Source organism: Lagenorhynchus albirostris, chromosome 16 (assembly GCF_949774975.1).
Source record: "Lagenorhynchus albirostris chromosome 16, mLagAlb1.1, whole genome shotgun sequence".
In the NCBI taxonomy this organism is placed as follows: Eukaryota; Metazoa; Chordata; class Mammalia; order Artiodactyla; family Delphinidae; genus Lagenorhynchus; species Lagenorhynchus albirostris.
Window position 1 is genome coordinate 26,772,278 of NC_083110.1, and position 21,736 is coordinate 26,794,013.

The following is a 21,736-nucleotide window of genomic DNA, read 5'->3' on the forward strand; positions in this document are numbered from 1 at the left end:
GGATAGAAAGCCCAGAGGTAAACCCACGCACATATGGTCACCTTATCTTTGATAAAGGAGGCAAGAATATACAGTGGAGAAAAGACAGCCTCTTCAATAAGTGGTGCTGGGAAAACTGGACAGGTACATGTAAAAGTATGAAATTAGAACCCTCCCTAACACCATACATAAAAAAATAAACTCAAAATGGATTAAAGACCTAAATGTAAGGCCAGACACTATCAAACTCTTAGAGGAAAACATAGGCAGAACACTGTATGACATAAATCACAGCAAGATCCTTTTTGACCCACCTCCTAGAGAAATGGAAATAAAAACAAAAATAAACAAATGGGACCTAATGAAACTTAAAAGCTTTTGCACAGCAAAAGAAATCATAAACAAGCCGAAAAGACAGTCCTCAGAATGGGAGAAAATATTTGCAGATGAAGCAACTGACAAAGGATTAATCGCCAAGATTTACAAGCAGCTCATGCAGCTCAATAACAAAGAAGCAAACAACCCAATCCAAAAATGGGCAGAAGACCTAAATAGACATTTCTCCAAAGAAGCTATACAGATTGCCAACAAACACATGAAAGAATGCTCAACATCGTTAATCATTAGAGAAATGCAAATCAAAACTACAATGAGATATCATCTTACACCGGTCAGAATGGCCATCATCAAAAAATCTAGAAATCCTAAATCCTGGAGAGGGTGTGGAGAAAAGGGAACCCTCTTGCACTGTTGATGGGAATGTAAATTGATACAGCCACTATGGAGAACAGTATGGAGGTTCCTTAAAAAACTACAAATAGAACTACCATACGACCCAGCAATCCCACTACTGGGCATATACCCTGAGAAAACCATAATTCTAAAAGAGTCATGTACCAAAATGTTCATTGCAGCTCTATTTACAATAGCCAGGACATGGAAGCAACCTAAGTGCCCATCAACAGATGAATGGATAAAGGAGATGTGGCACGTATATACAATGGAATATTACTCACCCATAAAAAGAAACGAAATTGAGTTATTTGTAGTGAGGTGGATGGACCTAGAATCTGTCATACAGAGTGAAGTAAGTCAGAAAGAGAAAAACAAATACCGTATGGTAACACATATATATGGAATCTAAGAAGAAAAAAAAAAAGGTCATGAAGAACCTAGGGGTAAGACGGGAATAAAGACACAGACCTACTAGAGCATGGACTTGAGGATATGGAGAGGGGGAAAGGTAAGCTGTGACAAAGTGAGAGAGTGGCGTGGACATATATACACTACCAAACGTAAAATAGATAGCTAGTGGGAAGTAGCCGCATAGCACAGGGAGATCAGTTAGGTGGTTTGTGACCACCTAGAGGGGTGGGATAGGGAGGATGGGAGGGAGGGAGACGCAAGAGGGAAGAGATATGGAAACATATGTATATGTATAACTGATTCATTTTGTTATAAAGCAGAAACAAAGGCACCATTGTAAAGCAATTATACTCCAGTAAAGATGTTTAAAAAATAAAAACAAAACGTACTCTTCTGAAAGTGCCTTATAGTATATGGGTTTTTTTAAAATGAAATGAATTAAAGTGTCCATGTTAAGATGGCAGGATGACATATATATAACATTTTATTCTCTCTCGAGCCCTGACTAAAAGTATAGTAAAGAAGTTGTGTTTGTTTGTTGGTCTTAAGTTGTAAACTTACAAGGAAAGGGTAGATAAGAGAGGAGAAAACAGCCATACATTTTTGGGAGTTTGAAAGCAGATGGGTGAGGGACTTCCCTGGTGGTCCAGTGGTTAAAGCTCCGCACTGCAATGCAGGGGGCCCGGGTTCGATCCCTGGTCAGGGAACTAGATCCCATATGCTACAAATAAAAGATCCCGCATGCTGCAACTAAGACCCGGCACAGCCAAATAAATAAATGAATATTAAAAAAGAAAAGGAAAAGCAGATGGGTGAGTGGCAACTAGCAGAGCTAAAGTAACCTAATTCTAAAGCAGCAGTTGGGAAAACTGAGAACCAACCCAAAGTATCTTGCAGATTTCTCAAAGCTCTGGATACTGTGGGTGAAAGGGTGGTGCTAAAATAAGAAAGCTGTTTAAGAAGCTGTTAGATCCCTATATCTCCTTCCCTGTTCTATCGTACACAATTTTTCCAGCAGAAGACCCTAAGGAAGTAAGGAAGACAGCATGTGGATATCTGATGAAAGAGTACTCTAGGCAGAGGAAACAGCAAGGTGCAGGAATCCTGAATTGGTAGTAGGCTTAGCATGTTTAAGGAACAGCAAGTGAGAGATGGAGAGAACAGTTGGAGGTGAGGTCTGAGAGGAGACAGAAGTCCAGATTTTGTAGGTACTTGTAGACAATTGTAAGGACTTTAGCTTTCATTCTAAGTGAAAAGGGAAGCCATTGGAAAGCATTTAGGAGAAGAGTAGAGCGATCTAACTTCCATTTTAAAAGGTCAATCTAATTGTTGTTAATAGAATAGCTCGGTGGTGGGGATGGGAAAGTAGAGGTTAGTTAAATTATTGAATCCGTCTAGGCAAAGATGGGGTGGATTGGATGAGAAGAGTAGTGGTATGTATGTGTGTGTGTGTGTAGATATACATATATGTATATATATGTGTGTGTGTGTATGTATGTACATACAGGCAACAAGATTTGCTTATGGATTTGCATGTAAGGTGTAAGAGAAAGAGAGAATTCAAGGATTATTTCAAGATTTTTTTTTTAAATTAATTTATTTATTCTGGGTTGTGTTGGGTCTTTGTTTCTGTGTGAGGGCTTTCTCTAGTTGTGGCAAGCGGGGGCCACTCTTCATCACGGTGTGTGGGCTTCTCACTATCGCGGCCTCTCTTGTCGCGGAGCACAGGCTCCAGACGCGCAGGCTCAGTAGTTGTGGCTCACGGGCCTAGTTGCTCCGCGGCACGTGGGATCTTCCCAGACCAGGGCTCAAACCCGTGTCCCCTGCATTAGCAGGCAGATTCTCAACCACTGCACCACCAGGAAAGCCCTATTCCAACATTTTTGACTTGATCATCTGGAAGGATAGAGTTGTCCTTTATAGAGGTGGGAAGACTGTGGAAAGACCTGACTTGAAGAGAAAAGTAAGGGTTTGGTTTTAGACATGTCAAGTTTGAAGTATCTTTTACACCAAATCAGAAGTCAAGTCAGAGATGGAAAGATGAGTTAGTGTTCAGAGAGATCTAGGCTGAAATTTGGGAGTTACAAGTGTAGATAAAGCCATGATATTAGATAATGTCTACTAGGAAGTGAGTTTAGAAGGGAAAAGAATATTGAAGATTGAGCCCAGGAACAGGTATAATGTTTAGAGGTCAGAAAAGTAAGGCAAAACTAGTAAAGACGACGACTGAGGAGGTCAGGGCAGAGAGAGTGAGAGAGTATTATGCAAGCCAAGTTAAAAAAAAAATTTTAAGAAGACAGGAATAAATTATAATTAGCTGTGTCAAATGCTGCTGAGGGGTCAAGTAAGATGAGGATAATTGACCGTAGACTTTGACAAGAGTTAATAAGGGCAAAAGCCTGATTATAATGGGTTCAAGAGAGAATGTGAGACTGGAATTTACCTAAAGGTGTATCTCCACAAATATGAAACAGCATATGGACAGAGTTATTCATTGCGACATTAATTGTAATAATTATAAATATTGGAAATAATCTAAATGCTTATCCATGGAAAACTGGTTGAATATACTGTGGTACACCTACACAATAGAGTACTATTTAATCATAGAAAAGAATGAGGAAGATTTCTATGAACTGATGTGAAATGGTTTGTAGGAAAAACTCAGTAGCTGTGAAGCACCATGAGCATCCAGATCAATGGTTTCTAAATACCAATCTGTACTAAAGGAACAGACCAGTGCTCCTTAGAGAAAGGAAAGGGTAGCATGTGGATATCTGATGAAAGAGTACTCTAGGCAGAGGAAACAAGTCTGGGGCATGGTAAGCATAAAATTAGCCTGAAATAGATTTTGTGCCATAAAGCAAGGAAGTAGAAACCTATCAAAAGAACATATGAGCTGGTTTTAAGGGGCTCTCATTGATCAAATTAGGACAATTGGAACATCAAAAAGCATAATAAGGGCTTCCCTGGTGGCTCAGTGGTTGAGAATCTGCCTGCTAATGCAGGGGACATGGGTTCGAGCCCTGGTCTGGGAAGATCCCACATGCCGCGGAGCAACTAGGCCCGTGAGCCACAACTACTGAGCCTGCGCGTCTGGAGCCTGTGCTCCGCAACAAGAGAGGCCACGATAGTCAGAGGCCCACGCACCGCGATGAAGAGTGGCCCCTGCTTGCCACAACTAGAGAAAGCCCTCGCACAGAAACGAAGACCCAGCACAGCCAAAAATAAATAAATTTTTTAAAAAAAGCATAATGATGGTAATGGATTATAATATACTGAGTAAGAAAAAGAATCTATGAACCCATAGTGATAAATAAAACAAACAAAAAATGGTTGACTGAGAGGGGAAGTTCTTCAAGGGAATTATAGGGGAAGTTGAAGAGCCATAACCAAGCTCAGTACATGAACTTTAATTGAATCCTCAATCAAGAAAAAAAAATACTGCTATAAAGGACATTTTAGGGACAGTTAGGAAAATTTGAATATGGATGGCATATTAAATGATACAGTTTAACACTAAATCAGTGTTACAATTTCCTGGGTGTAATAGTGTATTGGGTTATGAAGAGGGTATCCTTGTTCTTAGGAGATACATGTTGAAGTATTTAGGGGAGAAGTGTCATAATGTCTGCAACTTATTTTGGGAAGGGTTTAGTCTCCTCCAAGAGTGTGTATGTGTATTTAGGTTTGTATAGAAAGAGGGAAGTAAAGCAAATATGGGAAAATGTTAATTATTGTAAACAATTGATAGATTTTTTTTTTTTTTTTTCTTGCGGTACGAGGGCCTCTCACTGCTGTGGCCTCTCCCGTTGCGGAGCGCAGGCTCCGGACACGCAGGCCCAGCAGCCACGGTTCACAGGCCTAGCCGCTCCGCGGCATGTGGGATCCTCGCGGACCGGGGCACGAACCCATGTCCCCTGCATCGGCAGGCGGACTCTCAACCACTGCGCCACCAGGGAAGCCCCGATAGATTTAAGTGAAGAATATAAAGTGTTTATCTTTCAGCTTTTCTTTTGTTATGATCAGAATTTTTCAAAGTAAAAAAAATTGGGTAAAGCAGTGAGAGAGGGGAAGAGAATGGGAAGAGAGAAATTGGAAACAATCAAGTCTTACAAGCCCTTAAAAGTTTTTCTATAAGGGCAACAGAGAAATGGAGTTGTATTGGAGAAAGGAGGAAAAGATATGGAGTCTCCAGGGTTTTGTTTTGGATGGGCTATATTATATAGCATGATTGTTGTACTGATGATAGGAATGACCCAATTTAGAGGGAAGGAGATACTGTTAGAGGAAAGAGAGGGTATAATTGATGGAATAATATCCTTGAGTAGATGAAAAGGGGTAGGATCTAGTGGGTGGGAGAGGCTGGTCTTAGGCACAGGGTCTATTAATTCATAACAGAGGGGAAGACAGAAAATATGGGAACAGATATAAGGTTGCTAGATGTGATGGTAAAGCATGAGGAAGTCCTCTGATGATTGTTTTTATTTCCTCTGAAAACAGGGATTTAGAAGAGAGAGAAGGTCGGAGGTTTGAGGAGAAAGGATCAAGTGTAAAATAGTCATCTATGAGAGTGAATAGACTTGTGTGATGTAGTAGCAGCACTAAAGACCTCCTTGAGGTTAATAGTCATGTTGATATTGTGTGTTTTTACCAGCCTCACTCAACTGCACAGATACAGGTATAGAATATGTAGATAATTGGATTTAAGTGGGCTTTAAGTTTTGCTAGGCAATGCAATGAAGGAAAAAGAGGGAAGGGAGTGATTATAATGACTAACCGTGGACATAGGTAGAGAAGGAGGGAAGGAGGATATGAGGTAGGTGAAGGACTACCTCATGAGGTGAGGTAGGTGAAAGTGTTATAAGATCTGTGGATTTGGGGTCTCAGAATTATTGAAGTTGGAGTACTAGAAGGAATAAGATGGAAAGACAAGAGGTGTTGGTTAGTATAGAATTCTTGACGTTGAGATTATGAAGAATAATCTTGATAATGACAAGATCCAGTTTATAACCGTGGATGGTGGGTCGCTGAAGTAGAGTAAAAGACAAGGTCATAGGAGGAGAAGTAAAAAGAGGAGTGAGAAGGATATGTACCACAACAGGAGAAGTTTTGGAGAGTGACAGTGAACCAAAACCTAAAATCTCAAGAAATCAGAGAATGGATGCTAAGGTTCTATAGATGACTATGAAAGGCATAATGGGAAAAAAGAGGGAAATGATTGATCGTGAGGATTTTATTTTAAAGTGTACAATTCAGTGTTTTTTAATATATTTACAAAGGTGTGCAACCATCACCACTAATTCCAGAACGTTTTCAACACCCCAAATAGACTCATATCCATTATCAGTCACACCCCATTTCCCTCCTCCCTCGAGACCCTGGCAACCACAATCTACTTTCTGTTTCTATTTCTATGGATTTGTCTATTCTGGACATTTCATATAAATGGCCATTACAACATGAGGCCTTATTTTGTGTCTGGCTTCTTTCATTTAGCATAATGTTTTTAAGATTCATCCATATAAGTAGTATGTATCAGTACTTCATTCCTTTTTATTACAGAATATTATTTCATTGTTTGGATGTACTACATTTAGCTTATCCATTCATTAGTTGATGAAAGTTTGAGTTGTGTCCACTTTTTGGCTACTATTAATAATGCTGCTATGAACATTCATATACAAAGTTTTGTATAGACATATGTTTTCAATTTGCAGTGGGGGTTTGAAACCAAATTTTGCCTAACAAGTCTACAGTTCCACCAGCTACAAAGCCCCATGCTCTTAAGTATGTAAACTTTATTCACAGGAGAATGGTAGCAGGTGCTGTCAGCATTCCTCCTATATCCCCTCAGATCTCTTTTCCATTTTCTTGCACACTTACACTCCCAACATCCAGCAATTGTATGTCTTTGTTGGAGAACTGCTCTTGGGCTGCTAGAATACACTTTGCCTGCTTAAAAAGAGAGCCAAACATACTTGGATATTTACATCCCTTCAGCAGCAGCCCTTAACCAATAACTGATGAGGTGGGGTATAAATATTTCATTTCTCTTTGCCCTAATTAGGACAACTTTTAGGTTGGACGTACACTGTCTCCCAGATTCCTTGCAGGATTGAGCCAAAGTTACCCTTGCCTGAGTTTACCACAGGGCTTTGCTTGATGTCTCACTCTTGCCTTGCTTCCTTGCCTTCCTGATCTCATTTCCCTACTACCCTATATTTTCCCTTAGGAACATTTCTAATAACTTTCACAGTGATCTTTGTTTCAGAGTCTGCTTCTGAAGCTTACTTGACACAATTCCAAGAGCTTCAGCAGATCATAAGCAAAAAATTAGGAGATAGAGATGCTTCTAGAGGCAGGCCCACTTATATGTGAGGAAGGATAGCTAATAGAGAAAACAGAAGCACTATAAAAAGCACACATAAATAATGGAAAAACCACATTAATCTGGGGCTTCAATGCCTTTCATTTCTCAGTAGTCTCTGAGGTCATTACCATGTCCAGTGTAATAATCAGTGTTCACAGTGATGACTCTGAATTATGAAAGAAAATTAAATTCTATCCAGAAAAAAAAGGCATAACATGTATAATGCATTTTAGAAAGCATTGCATCAGAATAAATATGAGATATTGAAAACACATTTGACAATTTCCTTACAACACTTCACTAAAAAAGAAACAAGAAAAAGTGGGGGTGGGGGCCCCCAATAATCCCATGAAGGCAGAAGCAGTGATAATAATGAAAATTTGGAAAGTAGAAAGCTAAGTGTCTCTTGTGAGGTTGGGAGTGGGGACTAGTGGTGCCCAAGAGGTGAGTTTATTTGTACTGCAGTACTCCAGAAAAACTCTCAAAACAGGAGGCATCAAACATCTCTCAAGACTGGGTATAGATAGGAGCTAAATATGGGAGAGCTGGTTGAAAATCATTTTAAGACCTGTTCTACTGCAACAGAAGACAGGTGGTTTATTCTCCAGAGTAGTTGAATGTGAGGGACTCTGGACTTGGGGACACCATGCCCAGATGAGAACAAAGGTGCCTGTTTTCATTGTATTTTCTGTGATTAACTGTAAATTAACTGATTTAATGTAATTAAATTGGTTAACTGTAAATCTAGATCACAGAGACTTCCAGCTCCCTTCCTTAAGTAACCAGACTTAACTTCCCAGCCCCAGTCATACCCAGCCCCAGTCTTCCAAGCAGGAGAACAGATTCCTCTCCTTGGAAAACCTGCACAAGAGAAAAGGACTATAGATACTGTGGTAGGAGAGATATCCCTATCTCATCAACTAGACCTCTGTCCTATCCCAGTGAAACCCATACTTCACAACCTCAGTCCATGCACACAGAGCATCACATTATTATTTTTTTTTTAGTACTTCCCTGTCAAATATGAACGGTCAGTCAAGAATCACCAGACATTTGAGGAAAACAGATCACTGCAAATAGAAAAAAAGCAAACTGGGAAACACAAAATAGGGAGCAGAAGAACACTTCATAAAAAAATAACCATTCATATACTCACAGATAAGAGATGTTGCTTTCTATGAGACAGTAACAGTAGACTATGAAAAAGGAAAATTCAGAGAAAACTTTTGAAAAATAAAAAATGAAAGTAGAAATTTAAAATCCAGCAGGATGGGCTTCCCTGGAGGCGCAGTGGTTGAGAGTCTGCCTGCCAATGCAGGGGACACGGGTTCGAGCGCTGGTCTGGGAAGATCCCACATGCCGTGCAGCAACTGGGCCTGTGAGCCAGTTACTGAGCCTGCGCATCTGGAGCCTGTGCTCCGCAACAAGAGAGACCACGATAGTGAGAGGCCCACGCACCGCGATGAGGAGTGGCCCCCACTCACCACAACTAGAGAAAGCCCTCGCACAGAAACGAAGACCCAACACGGCCAAAAATAAATTAAAAAAAAAATCCAGCAGGATAATTGGAACATGGATTTGATGAAATTGCCCAGCATGTAGAGCAGAGATAAGAAGTAGAGGAGAAAAAGTAAGATGAATCCAATTGGCCCAGCAGTGGAAAAAATAGGGGTTTTAGGAAGAACATAGAGAAAATAAAGAGGAAGATATTATCTAAGCTATAATAAAAGGAAATTTCTCAGAGTCAAAGAATGTGACTTCCTAGATTGAAAGAGCACCCAGTACATGAAATGAAAAATTTCAGAACACTAGGTATAGACAGAAGATCCTAAAAGCTTCTTAAGAGACAAAACAAATAACACACAAAGATTGGAAATCCAAACAGCATCACACTTCTTAGCAACCGTGGAAGTGAGATGACAATGGAATAAATGCCTCTAACATTCTGAGACAAAATAATGTCTAACCTAAAATGTTCTGCCTAGGCAAACTACCAAATAGACATAAGGCTAGACCCAAGGATATTTTAAAATTTGCAAGTCTCAAAAAAATTTACTCTCCAACCCCACAGCTACTAGAATTGCTAAAATGAAAAAAATTGCTAATGACAAGGCCTGACGAGGATTCACAGCAACTGATGCTCTCATACTTTGCTGGTAGAAATGCAAAATGGTACAACTGCTTTGAAAACAGTTTGATAGTTTCTTAAGTTAAACATAAACTTAACATAGGACTCAACAGTTTCATTCCTAGGTATTTACCCAAGAAAAATGAAAACATACATCCATGCAAAGACCTGTATGTGGTCTTTATTCATAATCACCCAAACCTGGAAATAGCCCAGAATACGCATCAACCTGTGAATGGATACGGAAATTGTAGACAAAGAATAGATAAAGAATTAATTGTACATGCAATAACTTGGGTGCATCTGAAACATATGCTGAGTGAAAATAGCCAGATACAAAAGGTATTTGGACAAATACTGTGTGATTGCATTTATATGCCATTTTAGAAAAGGCAAACCTATAGGAATCAGAAATCAGATCAGTGGTAGCCCCACAGCTGGAAGTGAGGAAGGGAATTGACTAGAAAGGGACACAAGGGAACTTTTTGGAGTGATGAAAATGTTGTCTTTATTGCGGTGGTGATTACATGACTGAATGTGTTTGTCAAAACTCTTTGAACTGTATAGCTAAAAATGGTGAATTTTTCTGTTTGTAAATTAAGCCTCAGTAAATCTGACATAAAAAAACGAGTTTATCCTCCATCCCTCCTCTGAGAAAATAATTCAAGGATACACTACATCAAAACTAAGGAGTAAACTGAGAAAGAGGAGGACATGGGATTCAGGAAACAGAGGATCCAATATAGAAAAGAGAAATTCCCAAGATGAGGGTTAAGTTTTATTCCAAGAAATAGCCATGCAAGAGGGAATAGAAAATGCAGCCTTTCTAAAGAAGGAGCTTTAGGAGAGATTTCTCCAAAGGAAACATTGAAATTGATAGAATTGTCTGAAGATGAATTGGTGATAGGCACACAAGAAGCAGAACAAACTTTTTTTAAGTTATTAGCTCTGGAGAATTGTAAGAAGTTGTATGAGAAAGGGATTTAATCTTTACGTTCCATTGTCTTAGCTATGAACTATACTTAAACATTTCCATCAAGTAAAAGCCAAAAATTATTTTAAACAAAATTATGAAATAATATTGAGAGCATGGGAGAGAAAGAGAGAGTGTGTGTGTGTATGTGTTTTTGTGTGTGTGACTAGAAGATATAACGTCAAATAAAACAGAAGAATGAAAGTGACTGCCTCTGGAGAGCAAGAATTAGGTTTAGGCTGGGGGTGGGGCAGAAAACTTACTTTTACCATGAACACTGTAAAACTATTTAAAATATATACATATGTATATACACATGTATACATATGTACACGTACACATACATATATAGGTTTTTTTAATGTTCATTTAAAAAGTTTAAATTTTTAGAAGTCATTGAAAGGGATCTTTTATCTGAAAATTTCTATTATGTGAAATAACCCTTTCCCCCATAATGCCAGATAAATAAGGCAGCAATAGATTAAAAATTCACAAGAGGAGTCTTTATTTTCTGAGGTAATAGGTAAAAGATGAGTCCCTGAATGAAGACGATTGACTCTCTTCAGTTACTCTGAATAAGGTTTGGAGTAGACTGTTAATACCTTTCAGACTTCATGTCTTCTTTTTAAAAATACCTTTATTTCCTTAGTTATAAAATTAACATGCCATTGTATAAAAATTTTTAGTGTAAATTTACAAAGAATAAAAATAAAACTAGCAATAATCTTACCACCCAGAGATGACCTATTTGGACTGATTCATTTCCATCTCCTCCCTTCCACCACTCTCCTCCTTCTTTTCTTCCTCCTCCTCCTTTTCTCCTTTTACTTCCTTCTTCTTCCTTCTTCTTTTTCTTCATCTTGTTCTTCTCCCTGCCCCCTTCTTTCTTTCTTTTTAATTGAGAATGTGACATGTCTTTTACTAGTGGGTAATCACAGGAGCTTTGGATTTGGTGAGGAAAGACAACAATGGAAAAGATAGAAGAAAACAAATATAAAACAAAGGAGGGGGCTTCCCTGGTGGTGCAGTGGTTGAGAGTCTGCTTGCCGATGCAGGGGACACAGGTTCGTGCCCCGGTCTGGGAAGATCCCACGTGCCGCAGAGCGGCTGGGCCTGTGAGCCATGGCTGCGGAGCCTGTGCGTCCGGAGCCTGTGCTCCGCAACGGGAGAGGCCACAACAGTGAGAGGCCCACATACAGAAGAAAAAAAACCCAAAAAAACAAAGGAGGGCAGAGAGAGAAAGAAAGGAGTAAAACAAAATAAAAACTCTGTTTACTTGCTTGAAAACAAAATATACTAAAAAAAAGAGTAGTTGAGTTCAAGCCCTGACTGTCTGGATTCTGAAATGAGCACACCATTTAAGAAGTGAGCCTTTTCCCCCCTGTCTTTTGGGGGCAGTCCTGTATACAGGTCTGCCATGTTATGGGAAAGGAGAAAAAAGTTATTTCTTTACAGAGAACCATGACTGGGAATCACAAACAACAAAGAGGTCCTGGTAAATGAGGTACTTTATGAAACAGTTCTTTCCCCAGGTTCTCCAGATATCATCTTCTAAAAGAGGTAGAAGTTAAAGAAAACAGGGACTTCCCTGGTGGCGCAGTGGTTAAGAATCTGCCTGAAAGTGCAGGGAACATGGGTTCGATCCCTGGTCCAGGAAGATCCCACATGCCGTGGAGCAACTAAGCCTGTGCTCCACAACTACTGAGCCTGCGCTCTAGAGCCCGCGAGCCACAAGTACTGAGCCTGCATGCTACAACGACTGAAGCCTGCATGCCTAGAGCCGGTGCTCCGCAACAAGAGAAGCCACCGCAATGGGAAGCCCACGCACCATAACAAAGAGTAGCCCCCGCTCGCCGCAACTAGAGAAAGCCTGCCTGCATGCAGCAACGAAGACCCAACACAGCCAAAAATTAATTAATTTAAAAAAAAAGTTAAAGAAAACAATTTTAAGGTCATAATTAGCAGAGTATCTTACTGACAGGCTGGCGCCATTTACATACATATACTTCTTGTCAGTCCAAAACTTAAAATTTTTTTCTGTTCCAGCGTTCCTAGAATTCCATGGGCCTTTGCCATGACAGAAGTATGTGGCATGATTCTGTGCTATATTTGGCTCCTGGTTCTTCTTCTTCACAAGCACAGGTACCTGTCTTATTCCATTAAAAGACTGAAAGTGTTTTGACTGTCTTATGCAAAGGTCATCAAACCTTGTTTCTTCCTTTGCTGTTTCCTTGTTACTTTCCTTCTCTAGTCATTGTGACATTATAATTACTGACATAGGAAAATGTTTGGGTTTTATCAACAAAAGAGTCAGCCTGAGGTAGTACCTACATATTTAGTAATATTCTGAAGGTATTTTGCAGGGAAGGATTAGAGATGGCGATATTCAGCCATGGGCCAACCACGACAATCTAAGTCTAGCCTTGCCTTTCTTTGGAAACAAATCGGAAATGTCACTTTCTATAGAAGGCTAGAAACTCCTCCAAGGGACAGTCTTTGGTCAGATGTTTGGGTGGAAGAAATTATTCTCTGCTTGGAGGAGGCGCATTAAAAAAGAGGTCATTTTGCACACCGTGCACATCTAGCAAGTGTAGTTTACTTCAGATGGTATAGAAAATTGCTGAATAGGGAAGGTGCTTCTTTTGTGCTTTTACAAGAGATATAAAGGGAAGAAGTTTTTTGCATTAAAAAAAGGAGAGAAGCATAAGAGGAGGCTACTTTCCTACTTTAATGAGGGGAAATTATTTAAGTAAAAAAATAAGCATAGTGTGGAATCTAAAGAGTAATACAAATGAATTTATTTACAAAAGAAAATAATTTATTACAAAATTTATTTATTCACAGACATAGAAAACAAACTTACGGTTACCAAAGGGGAAGTAGAGGGAGGAGGGATAAATTAGGAGTATGGGATTAACAGAGACATACTACTGTATATAAAACAGACAAACAACAAGGATTTACTGTATAGAAGGGAACTATATTCAGTATCTTATAATAACCTATATTGGAAAAGAATCTGAAATATATATGTGTGTATATATATAAATATGTATATAACTGTATCACTTTGCTGTACACCTGAAACTAACACAATATTGTAAATCAACCATTCTTCAACTAAAAAAAAAAAAGGCATAGTGAAGAAAAAAAAGATCTGATAAAGTTGTGGGTCTGCTATCCATTGTCTTTGGACACTGAAGAGGAATAGGGACACTTTCGTGAATTTTTTATTCTTTCTCCTCACCAGGGAATGGTTGAGGTAAACTACAGTGATGAGCTTTAGGTCCTAAGCAGCAGTTATTTCAGTGCTTTGAAGGTGAAAAGAAGTGTTGATGATTGCTATTCTTGTCACACTTTTAGGCCATATTGTACTTCATTCTCTCTCACTTTGCAACAATATTTATAACTGGATTGCTTAAAACCAGAGGTGGTTTAAAAACACATGTATCTGGGCTTCCCTGGTGGCGCAGTGGTTGAGAGTCCACCTGCCAATGCAGGGGACACGGGTTCATGCCCTGGTCCAGGAAGATCCCACGTGCTGCAGAGCGGCTGGGCCTGTGAGCCATGGCCACTGAGCCTGCGCGTCCAGAGCCTGTGCTCCACAACGGGAGAGGCCGCAACAGTGAGAGGCCCGCATACCACAAAAAAAACCACAAAAAAACCCCACATGTATCACTGCTGCTTTCTGGTTTAACTTTGCCTCACAAGACCCTGTAGATTTGAATTTATCCACTCTTCAAAACAAGAAAGAGTTTACCTTATATAGGAAACCTTGGTAGGTTTAGCAAAGTGTAGCAGTGACCAGCTAAATTCAAGTTTTGATGTTGAATTAGTCAAAGTGTTTCTCAAAGTGTGGTCTTTGTAGCACTTTCTAGAATCACCTGGGCTCTTGTTAAAATTCAGATTCCATGTTGTCTTCCTCAAAAAGCTCACAAAATGATGGCGTGGAAAAAAGAAGGCAGAGACTTTTGCTCTGGACTTTCTACCATATGGTAAGAAGCTTCACCATAAATCCTGTGTTAAGAAAGGATTGCATCACTGAACTTGCAGGAAGAAAGGAAAATCTCCAAGAGCCCCAAACACACAAACACATGAAAAAGAAAACACAGAAAAAATAATCTGTGGTGTACAATCCGAGGAATGAGTAAGCATCTCTGAAAAAGCATTCCACTGGTTGTAATGCCAGAGCTAAGATAAGGAGACTAAGCCTTAGGTATGTAACAAAGTTGAGCAGCTGATACCAAGACTCCCAGATTAAGCTGTGGATTTTGGAATGGGCTAGAGTGTTCTCAAGTCAGTAGTGCTAACTGAGTCTCAGAAGAAACGAATTTAATTCTTCTCTGGATGAAAGTATATTCAATTTAGGCTCCTGTGTTTTCCCAAAATATTGGAGAGCAGGGCTATTAAGAAAGGTGAGAAGTGGTAGAATCCTCCTGCTTTGAGTTTGGGACCCTTTCCATTCAGTGTTACTTTTTCTCTTTCTTACCTTCTTTTCTTCTTTTTTTACATTACAACTGCTACACTCTAGAACTGGTAGTGAACCAGAAATGAAAGAAACCCTGCAGCGACTGAAACCTAGCTTGAAATAATTTCAGTTTCTAAAATTGCATTAAGGTGACCCCAGATTGTTAAAGCCCATAACCACTTGCCAAAAGAGATATCAGATCTCTCTTTGGGAAGATAATATAGGCCTAAATTTAATTCTAAAATTTTTTATATACAATATCTGGCACTCAAGTAAATAACTAATAAAGGGGTACATAAGTATGTAAGAGAATATGATCAAAATTTAAGAGAAACAATAAATAATGGAATAGACCCACTGTGGATCCAGAAAATGGAGGTACCAGATACAGATTTTAAAGTAACTCTGCTGACTGTGTTCCAGATAATTTTAACAGAGAATGAAATGGAAACTCTAGAAGTAAACACATTTTTTTAAATCCCTGAAATTGAGAATTCAGTAATGAGTATGACATCAGGTTGAATCCAGCAGAAGAGAGAATTAATAAATCAGAAGATAATTTGAAGAAAAAAATTTTTTAAAGATAGAAAATAGATGAAATGTTTGGGGACACTGAGGGGATAGCCTGAAGGTTTACCATATAGATAATTAGAGTTCCTTGAGGAGAGGAGAAAGAAAATAAAACAGAAGTATATTTGAAGTGAAAAAAATTAAAAAATAATAAAATGCAGATTCCTGAGCTCCATCCCAGGTGTACACACTGAAGTTTGAAACTTACCTAATCTTGTGTTGAGTACTTTTTTTTGAGGGTGGGAGGAGCATTTCAAAAATGTTTAAGTAAAGTCTCTGTACTTAAGAATCATATAGTCTGTTTTGGTTTAAAACATTAAAAAAAATTGTTAGAGATATACTTAATGTAAAACTTAGTATTAAAAAAACAGTATTTTATAGCTTAAATTTAAGAGATATTAAAGAATGTTTATTATATAATTACTGTCAACCAATTTACAGTGTCATTAATGAGCAAAAAAATTCCCTAGAATCACATATTTAACTTTACTTCTCATTAAATAAGTTATGACAATATTTGAGTAATAAACTAACACTAAGCTAAGAGTCAGTATAGGTACTATCTTCTCTCTTGCATAACTCTTACTTTCTCTTAGCCATATTTTTTTAACAGTGAAATGATGCTCTTAGGTCTGCACTGTCCAGCATGGCAGGTGCTAGCCACATGTGGCTAAATTTAATTTAGTGAAAATGAAATAAAATTAAAATTCGGTTCCTCACTTGTACATTTCAAATGCTCAAGAGCCACATGTATATAGCTTATTGGACAGTGCAGTTATAGTCCATTTCCACCATCCTGTTGGACAGTGCTTTAGATGGTCTCTAAGATTTCTGTCCTCTTCAAAGAATCTAATGGTTTTCCTGCTTGTTCTCCCTTTAAGTAAACACTAGATGCCTGAGGTATTTTGGTTTGTTTTCTTCTGATCTTTCTCCCTTTTTGGTCACTGTTCACAGGTCAATACTTCTGCGAAGGCTTTGTAGTCTGATGGGCACTGTATTCTTGCTTCGCTGCTTTACCATGTTTGTGACCTCCCTCTCCGTGCCAGGACAGCACCTACAGTGCACTGGAAAGGTAGCCTACTGTCTTCTTTATCATTCTTTCCTCTTATTCTTGGTGTGTTGATGGCGCCATATACGAACTAAGGCTAAGACTTTGCTTTTAACATTAAAATGTGCTTTTCAGCATTTTCAGTATCTGTAATGAACCTCTAGAAATAATTTGGTAAAAATCTTAAGCCAGAATCTACCTTCCTGTTACTTCTATCCATTGATACTAACTAGTTCAATGCTGTAGAGCTATAGAAAAAAAGTAACTTTCTATTATCATTTTCCCTTTCTCACCATCCTCAACATCTTTAGTTACTCATATGACGTAACTCTGGCCCCTTCACTGTCCTCATCACTCTTTAAAAAGTGTTGCAGTTGGACCATATTCCATTTAAAATGTAGTACCCACTACTCTAAACTTTACTCTTTCTGAGATATATTTAAATAATGGCTAACTTTTGTTTTTGTTTTATACTTTGTTGCTTGTTTTGGTATACTGTAGACATACCTTCTGGTTAAATTGAGAGATGATACATTATGCAGATGGGAACAAAAAAAACAGGGTAATGAATTACTGTAAAATGTTTAAAAACCCTGAAGATCACCTGTGCTTTATATATAAAATTGGCTGTTGTGACTCATTAAATTTGGACAAGAGAATTTATTAGCCTACTTTTCTAAGCCTCCATGCTTTAGTTATGTGTTCCCAAATATTCAAATGATGTATTAACACCTTTGTTATTTTAATGTTGTTTGTAAAGTGTAAAACAAAATTAAGTGTCTGTTCTTCTACTGCAATATAAATAGCTGAAATACCTGCAAGGGAAGATTAAGCAGCCAAAGGAGATTAGGAACTAAAAATACAGTCCTGAGCTGCAGAGTGACCAAACTTTCTCCAGGTATAAGGAGACCGACTAGTAAGAAAGGAGGAAGGGTTAATGACATTTAGGATTTAGTGTAAAGGAAATGTTTTATTTTTAAGATAAAAGCTGTTTTTGTTTCTTCTTTTTTTCTTTTCCAAAAAGGGAAAGTACTTCTTTCTAGTTACGGTTATATAAACTTACTGTAAAAATTCAAATTTTATAGAAATATATAAATTAAAAAGTAAAATCTCACAAAATTCCCACTTCTTTCACCCCACCCCATAAATAATACTGTTAATAGTTGTGTATATACCACATGGACTATTTTTAACCATGCTTACATATTCATACAAGTTTATATAGATAGATACTTTTTAAACAGAAAATAGGATTATATTGCAAACATTGTACTTTAGCTTATATTTCATTTAATAGTATGTTGTTTACTTTCTTCTGAAGAGATATGTATAGCTATACCTCATCCTTTTTAATAGCTGCAGAGTATTCCATTGTACAATTTACCAGTCTCCAAATGATGTACATTTAAGTTATTTTCAAATCTTACTATTTATAAACAATGCTGTCATAAACATCCTTGTACATTTATGGTTTTTCACTTATTTAATCGTCTTAAGATAAATTCCTGGAAGTGGAGTTAGGAAATTAAAGAACATACACACTGAAAATTGTGATATATATTGCTCACATTTTCACTAGGAAAGACTAGTTTTTCACTACTATCACCACTATGTGCATGTCAGTTTTCCCATCACCATGCCAGCACAATTTTTGGAGTCACTGCCATTCTGATTAATGAAAGATGATATCTGAGACTTTTATGGTCTTATATTTTAAATTTAAGTCTTTAATCTGTCGACTGAAATAAAAATGCACAACGTGAGAGCTGTGAGTTTATTTCGAGACTTACTGAGGACTATAGCCCAGGAGACAGCTTCTCAGTTAGCTCTGAGGAACTACGCTGAAGACGTAAGGGGGAAGGTTACGTGTAATCAAGCCACACATCTTGGTAGAAGGTTGCTGCTAGTCGTGAGGAACAAATGTCTTAGTTAATGATTTTAGTGCTTTTCTAAGTATGGGAAGATGCAAGAAATTGGGTTCATAAAATTTTCTCCTGAAAAAATCTAACTATCCTGAAGGCCTTTTCTGTCAGTTTTCACAGAGCATAGAGTGCCTTATTCCTGACTGTGTCCTGAAGTCTTTTCAGGGTATGTTGAAGGTCAGCGACTGCAGTGGCTAATGACTTAATTCTTGTAGAACCAGGTGGCAAGTGACATTCTTTAGTTAGCAAAGCTATTGAATTTCTGTGCATGGTGTGAAGGAGGGATAGAACAGTTACCCCCAATTATTGTAGTATGCTAATTGATTAGAAGAGATTTAAGAAGAAATACGTAAGCTTATTATAATGAAAAGAGAATTTCCTGTAGCTGAGGGATTTGATTGTGGATCAGCCACTAAAGAGGAAAGTATATGTGCGTAGGGCTGCAACATGTGCTACAAAAATAAATTAGGGACTTCCCTGGTGGTGCAGTGGTTAAGAACCCGCCTGCCAATGCAAGGGACACGGGTTCAAGCCCTGATCTGGGAAGATCCCACATGCTGCAGAGCAACTAGGTCCGTGCGCCACAACTACTGAGCCCGTGTGCTGCAACTACTGAGCCTGCACACCTAAAGCCCGTGCTCTGCAACAAGAGAAGCCACTGCAATGAGAAGCCCGTGCACCGCAACGAAGAGTAGCTCCCACTCCCTGCAACTAGAGGAAGCCCATGCGCAGCAACGAAGACCCATCACGCCAAAAATAATAAAATAAATAAATTTATAAAAAATAAATAAATAAATTAGATACCATCCCACTATAGTATGGACAGCCCTTTTTCTGTCTCTAATGACTGTTTTTTATTATCAGTTAGTTTTATGTGGACATATTTATTCAAATCTGCCCTAAATACTGTTAATTGCTTTGAATTATAATATAACCTACTTACTGACCTGTATTTGCAGCAGTCATTAAAATTAGATAGTTAAGGTGATATTAACTAGCAATCAAATCCCTTACAGTGAACTCCGTAGGGCATTTTCATTGTAATAAAGTAATTGCTTGAAATCTCACTCCCAGAAGTAGTAGGTTTGGAGACAGAACCAAGAACATGCCTGTTTTTGAAATTAGACAATGGAACCACCTTAAGAAAAGAAACACTTAGAGCAAATTTCTCATCAAAGTGTCTAAATTCATTCTGTTGTGCTGTGTTTCAATTTTTATTTTTCTGAAAGGATATTTGGGACATTTTAAGCTTGGAAAGGATGGGGAGACTTGAGTAATTGGGCAATAATTGCTTTCCTTTTTTTTGTGATACAGTATTTTTTTTTTAATTTTTACTGGAGTATAGTTGATTTACAGTGTTGTGTAATTATTGCTCTCTTTTGCGTGGCATCACTTGTTTCCTGTCCTTGGCTGAGACATTTTCCTAGCAATCTCTGTTCTTCTCTGGCTGATTTTTTACTTTCACAAGTGTAATATCTCTAACCCTATTCTCATTAGAGGTCATGGAAAGAACCAAACCATGTATATTTTAGTACCTTCCCTTTCCTTTTCTCTAATAATGAATTTCTCTCCCTACCATCAACTGAGGCAGAAAGGGAAAGCCTGGGTAGTGTATAATCAGGTGAGATTTCTAATGAAATAGTGATTCTAATAAGATTGTTTCTTTTGTTCTTTAAGACATAGGGCTTTGGAATTGGATGCCCTGTGTTCACATCCTTATTACGTTACTTACTAGCTGTGTGACCTCTTATTATTACGTTACTTACTAGCTGTGTGACCTCTCTAAAGCCAGTTTCCTCATCTGCACAGTTGAATCAGTTCATAGGATTTTTGTGGAAATTAAATGCAATGACATAAAAGCATATAACAGCATGCTGCACATAGTAAATGCACATAAAATTGCAGCAGTTTTTTATATTATTATGTGTTAAATGCCTTTTTAAAAAAAGTGACCATTGCTCAAACTCTTGCTCAAAATGGATTGCTTTTTTAAGTTTATGCGTGGGAGTTGGGATTAGGTTTGGCTACTAATAACAGGAACTTCGCGGTGGCTATAGTTTAATAAACAAGCAATGATTTATTCTCTCTCATAAGTCTGAAAGTAGGTACTCCATCAAGGTCAAGTGTGATAAATTTATGGAGTCATCAAAAATCCATGATTCTTCTGTCTTTCTGCTCTCCTGTCCTAACACTTGGCTTGCATCCTCAAAGCCACTTTGTGGTCCAAGATGACTGCTAGAGCTTTAGCTATCATGTCTGAGTTGTAGGCTAGAAGAAGGAAAGGTAGAAAAGACTTCCTCCAAGCTGTTGTCTCTTTCGTTTATAAGTAGCATTCCCAGAAATCTTTTACACTTCCACTTACATCTTATTGTACAGAACTTAGTCACGTAGCGACACTTAGCTGCAAGGGAGGGTGGGAAATGCAATGTTTTAGTTGAGTTCATTGCCTCTTCAAATAAATTTTAGATTCTATTACCAGTGAAGAAGGGAGAGTGGATATTGAATGGTAGCCATTGTCGCTGTCATAGCCTGTTTCTTATTGACAAGAACAGCCAAGCAAATACTACTGTATTATAGGGTATAAAACTTGGAAATAGTTTTGTGTTGTAGTAACCTTTTCATTATAAAGGAACTCCAAGTAGAGAAGTTTGAATTGCATTGATTTCATTAAATTACCAAAATAGTTCTGAGTACAGCCAAGCTTTGACCACCCATTCTTGGTGTCTGGAATTAATTAGACTGGGAGTCTGGTTGCTTTTGCTTAGATCTTATTTCTAAGTCATTCAGCCTTTGAATTTCAATGGGAGTGGTAGGAGCCTCTGCTGCCCTAAGCATTTGAAGCACTAATTCTTAGCTTTCTTTATAGGTATATGGCAGTGTATGGGAGAAATTACACCGGGCCTTTGCCATTTGGAGTGGCTTTGGTATGACCCTAACTGGCGTTCACACTTGTGGAGATTACATGTTCAGTGGCCACACAGTCGTCCTAACTATGCTGAATTTCTTTGTCACTGAATGTAAGTATCTTTAGTGCTTCTATGCATATCAACTGACTAGCTGCAGAGGAGGCTGTGGGAAGGGCATCAAATTCTGTGAAGAATGGGAGAAACAGGCTGATGGAAGAAACAT

At 38.3% G+C, this 21,736-nt stretch overlaps 1 protein-coding gene across 4 annotated transcripts in view; it reads left to right on the forward strand.

The window, feature by feature from the left end:
- SAMD8 (sterile alpha motif domain containing 8) overlaps positions 1-21,736 on the forward strand; it is an 82,338-nt gene that overhangs the window by 59,959 nt on the left and 643 nt on the right. For 3 of the 4 annotated variants that reach the window (XM_060126224.1, XM_060126223.1, XM_060126226.1), the window contains exons 3-5: positions 12,646-12,741; positions 16,592-16,709; positions 21,474-21,624. In XM_060126224.1, coding sequence (XP_059982207.1) covers positions 12,646-12,741; positions 16,592-16,709; positions 21,474-21,624 — 365 coding nt within the window. The remainder of the gene's footprint in view (positions 1-12,645; positions 12,742-16,591; positions 16,710-21,473; positions 21,625-21,736) is intronic. The other variant, XM_060126225.1, reaches the window with a different exon arrangement.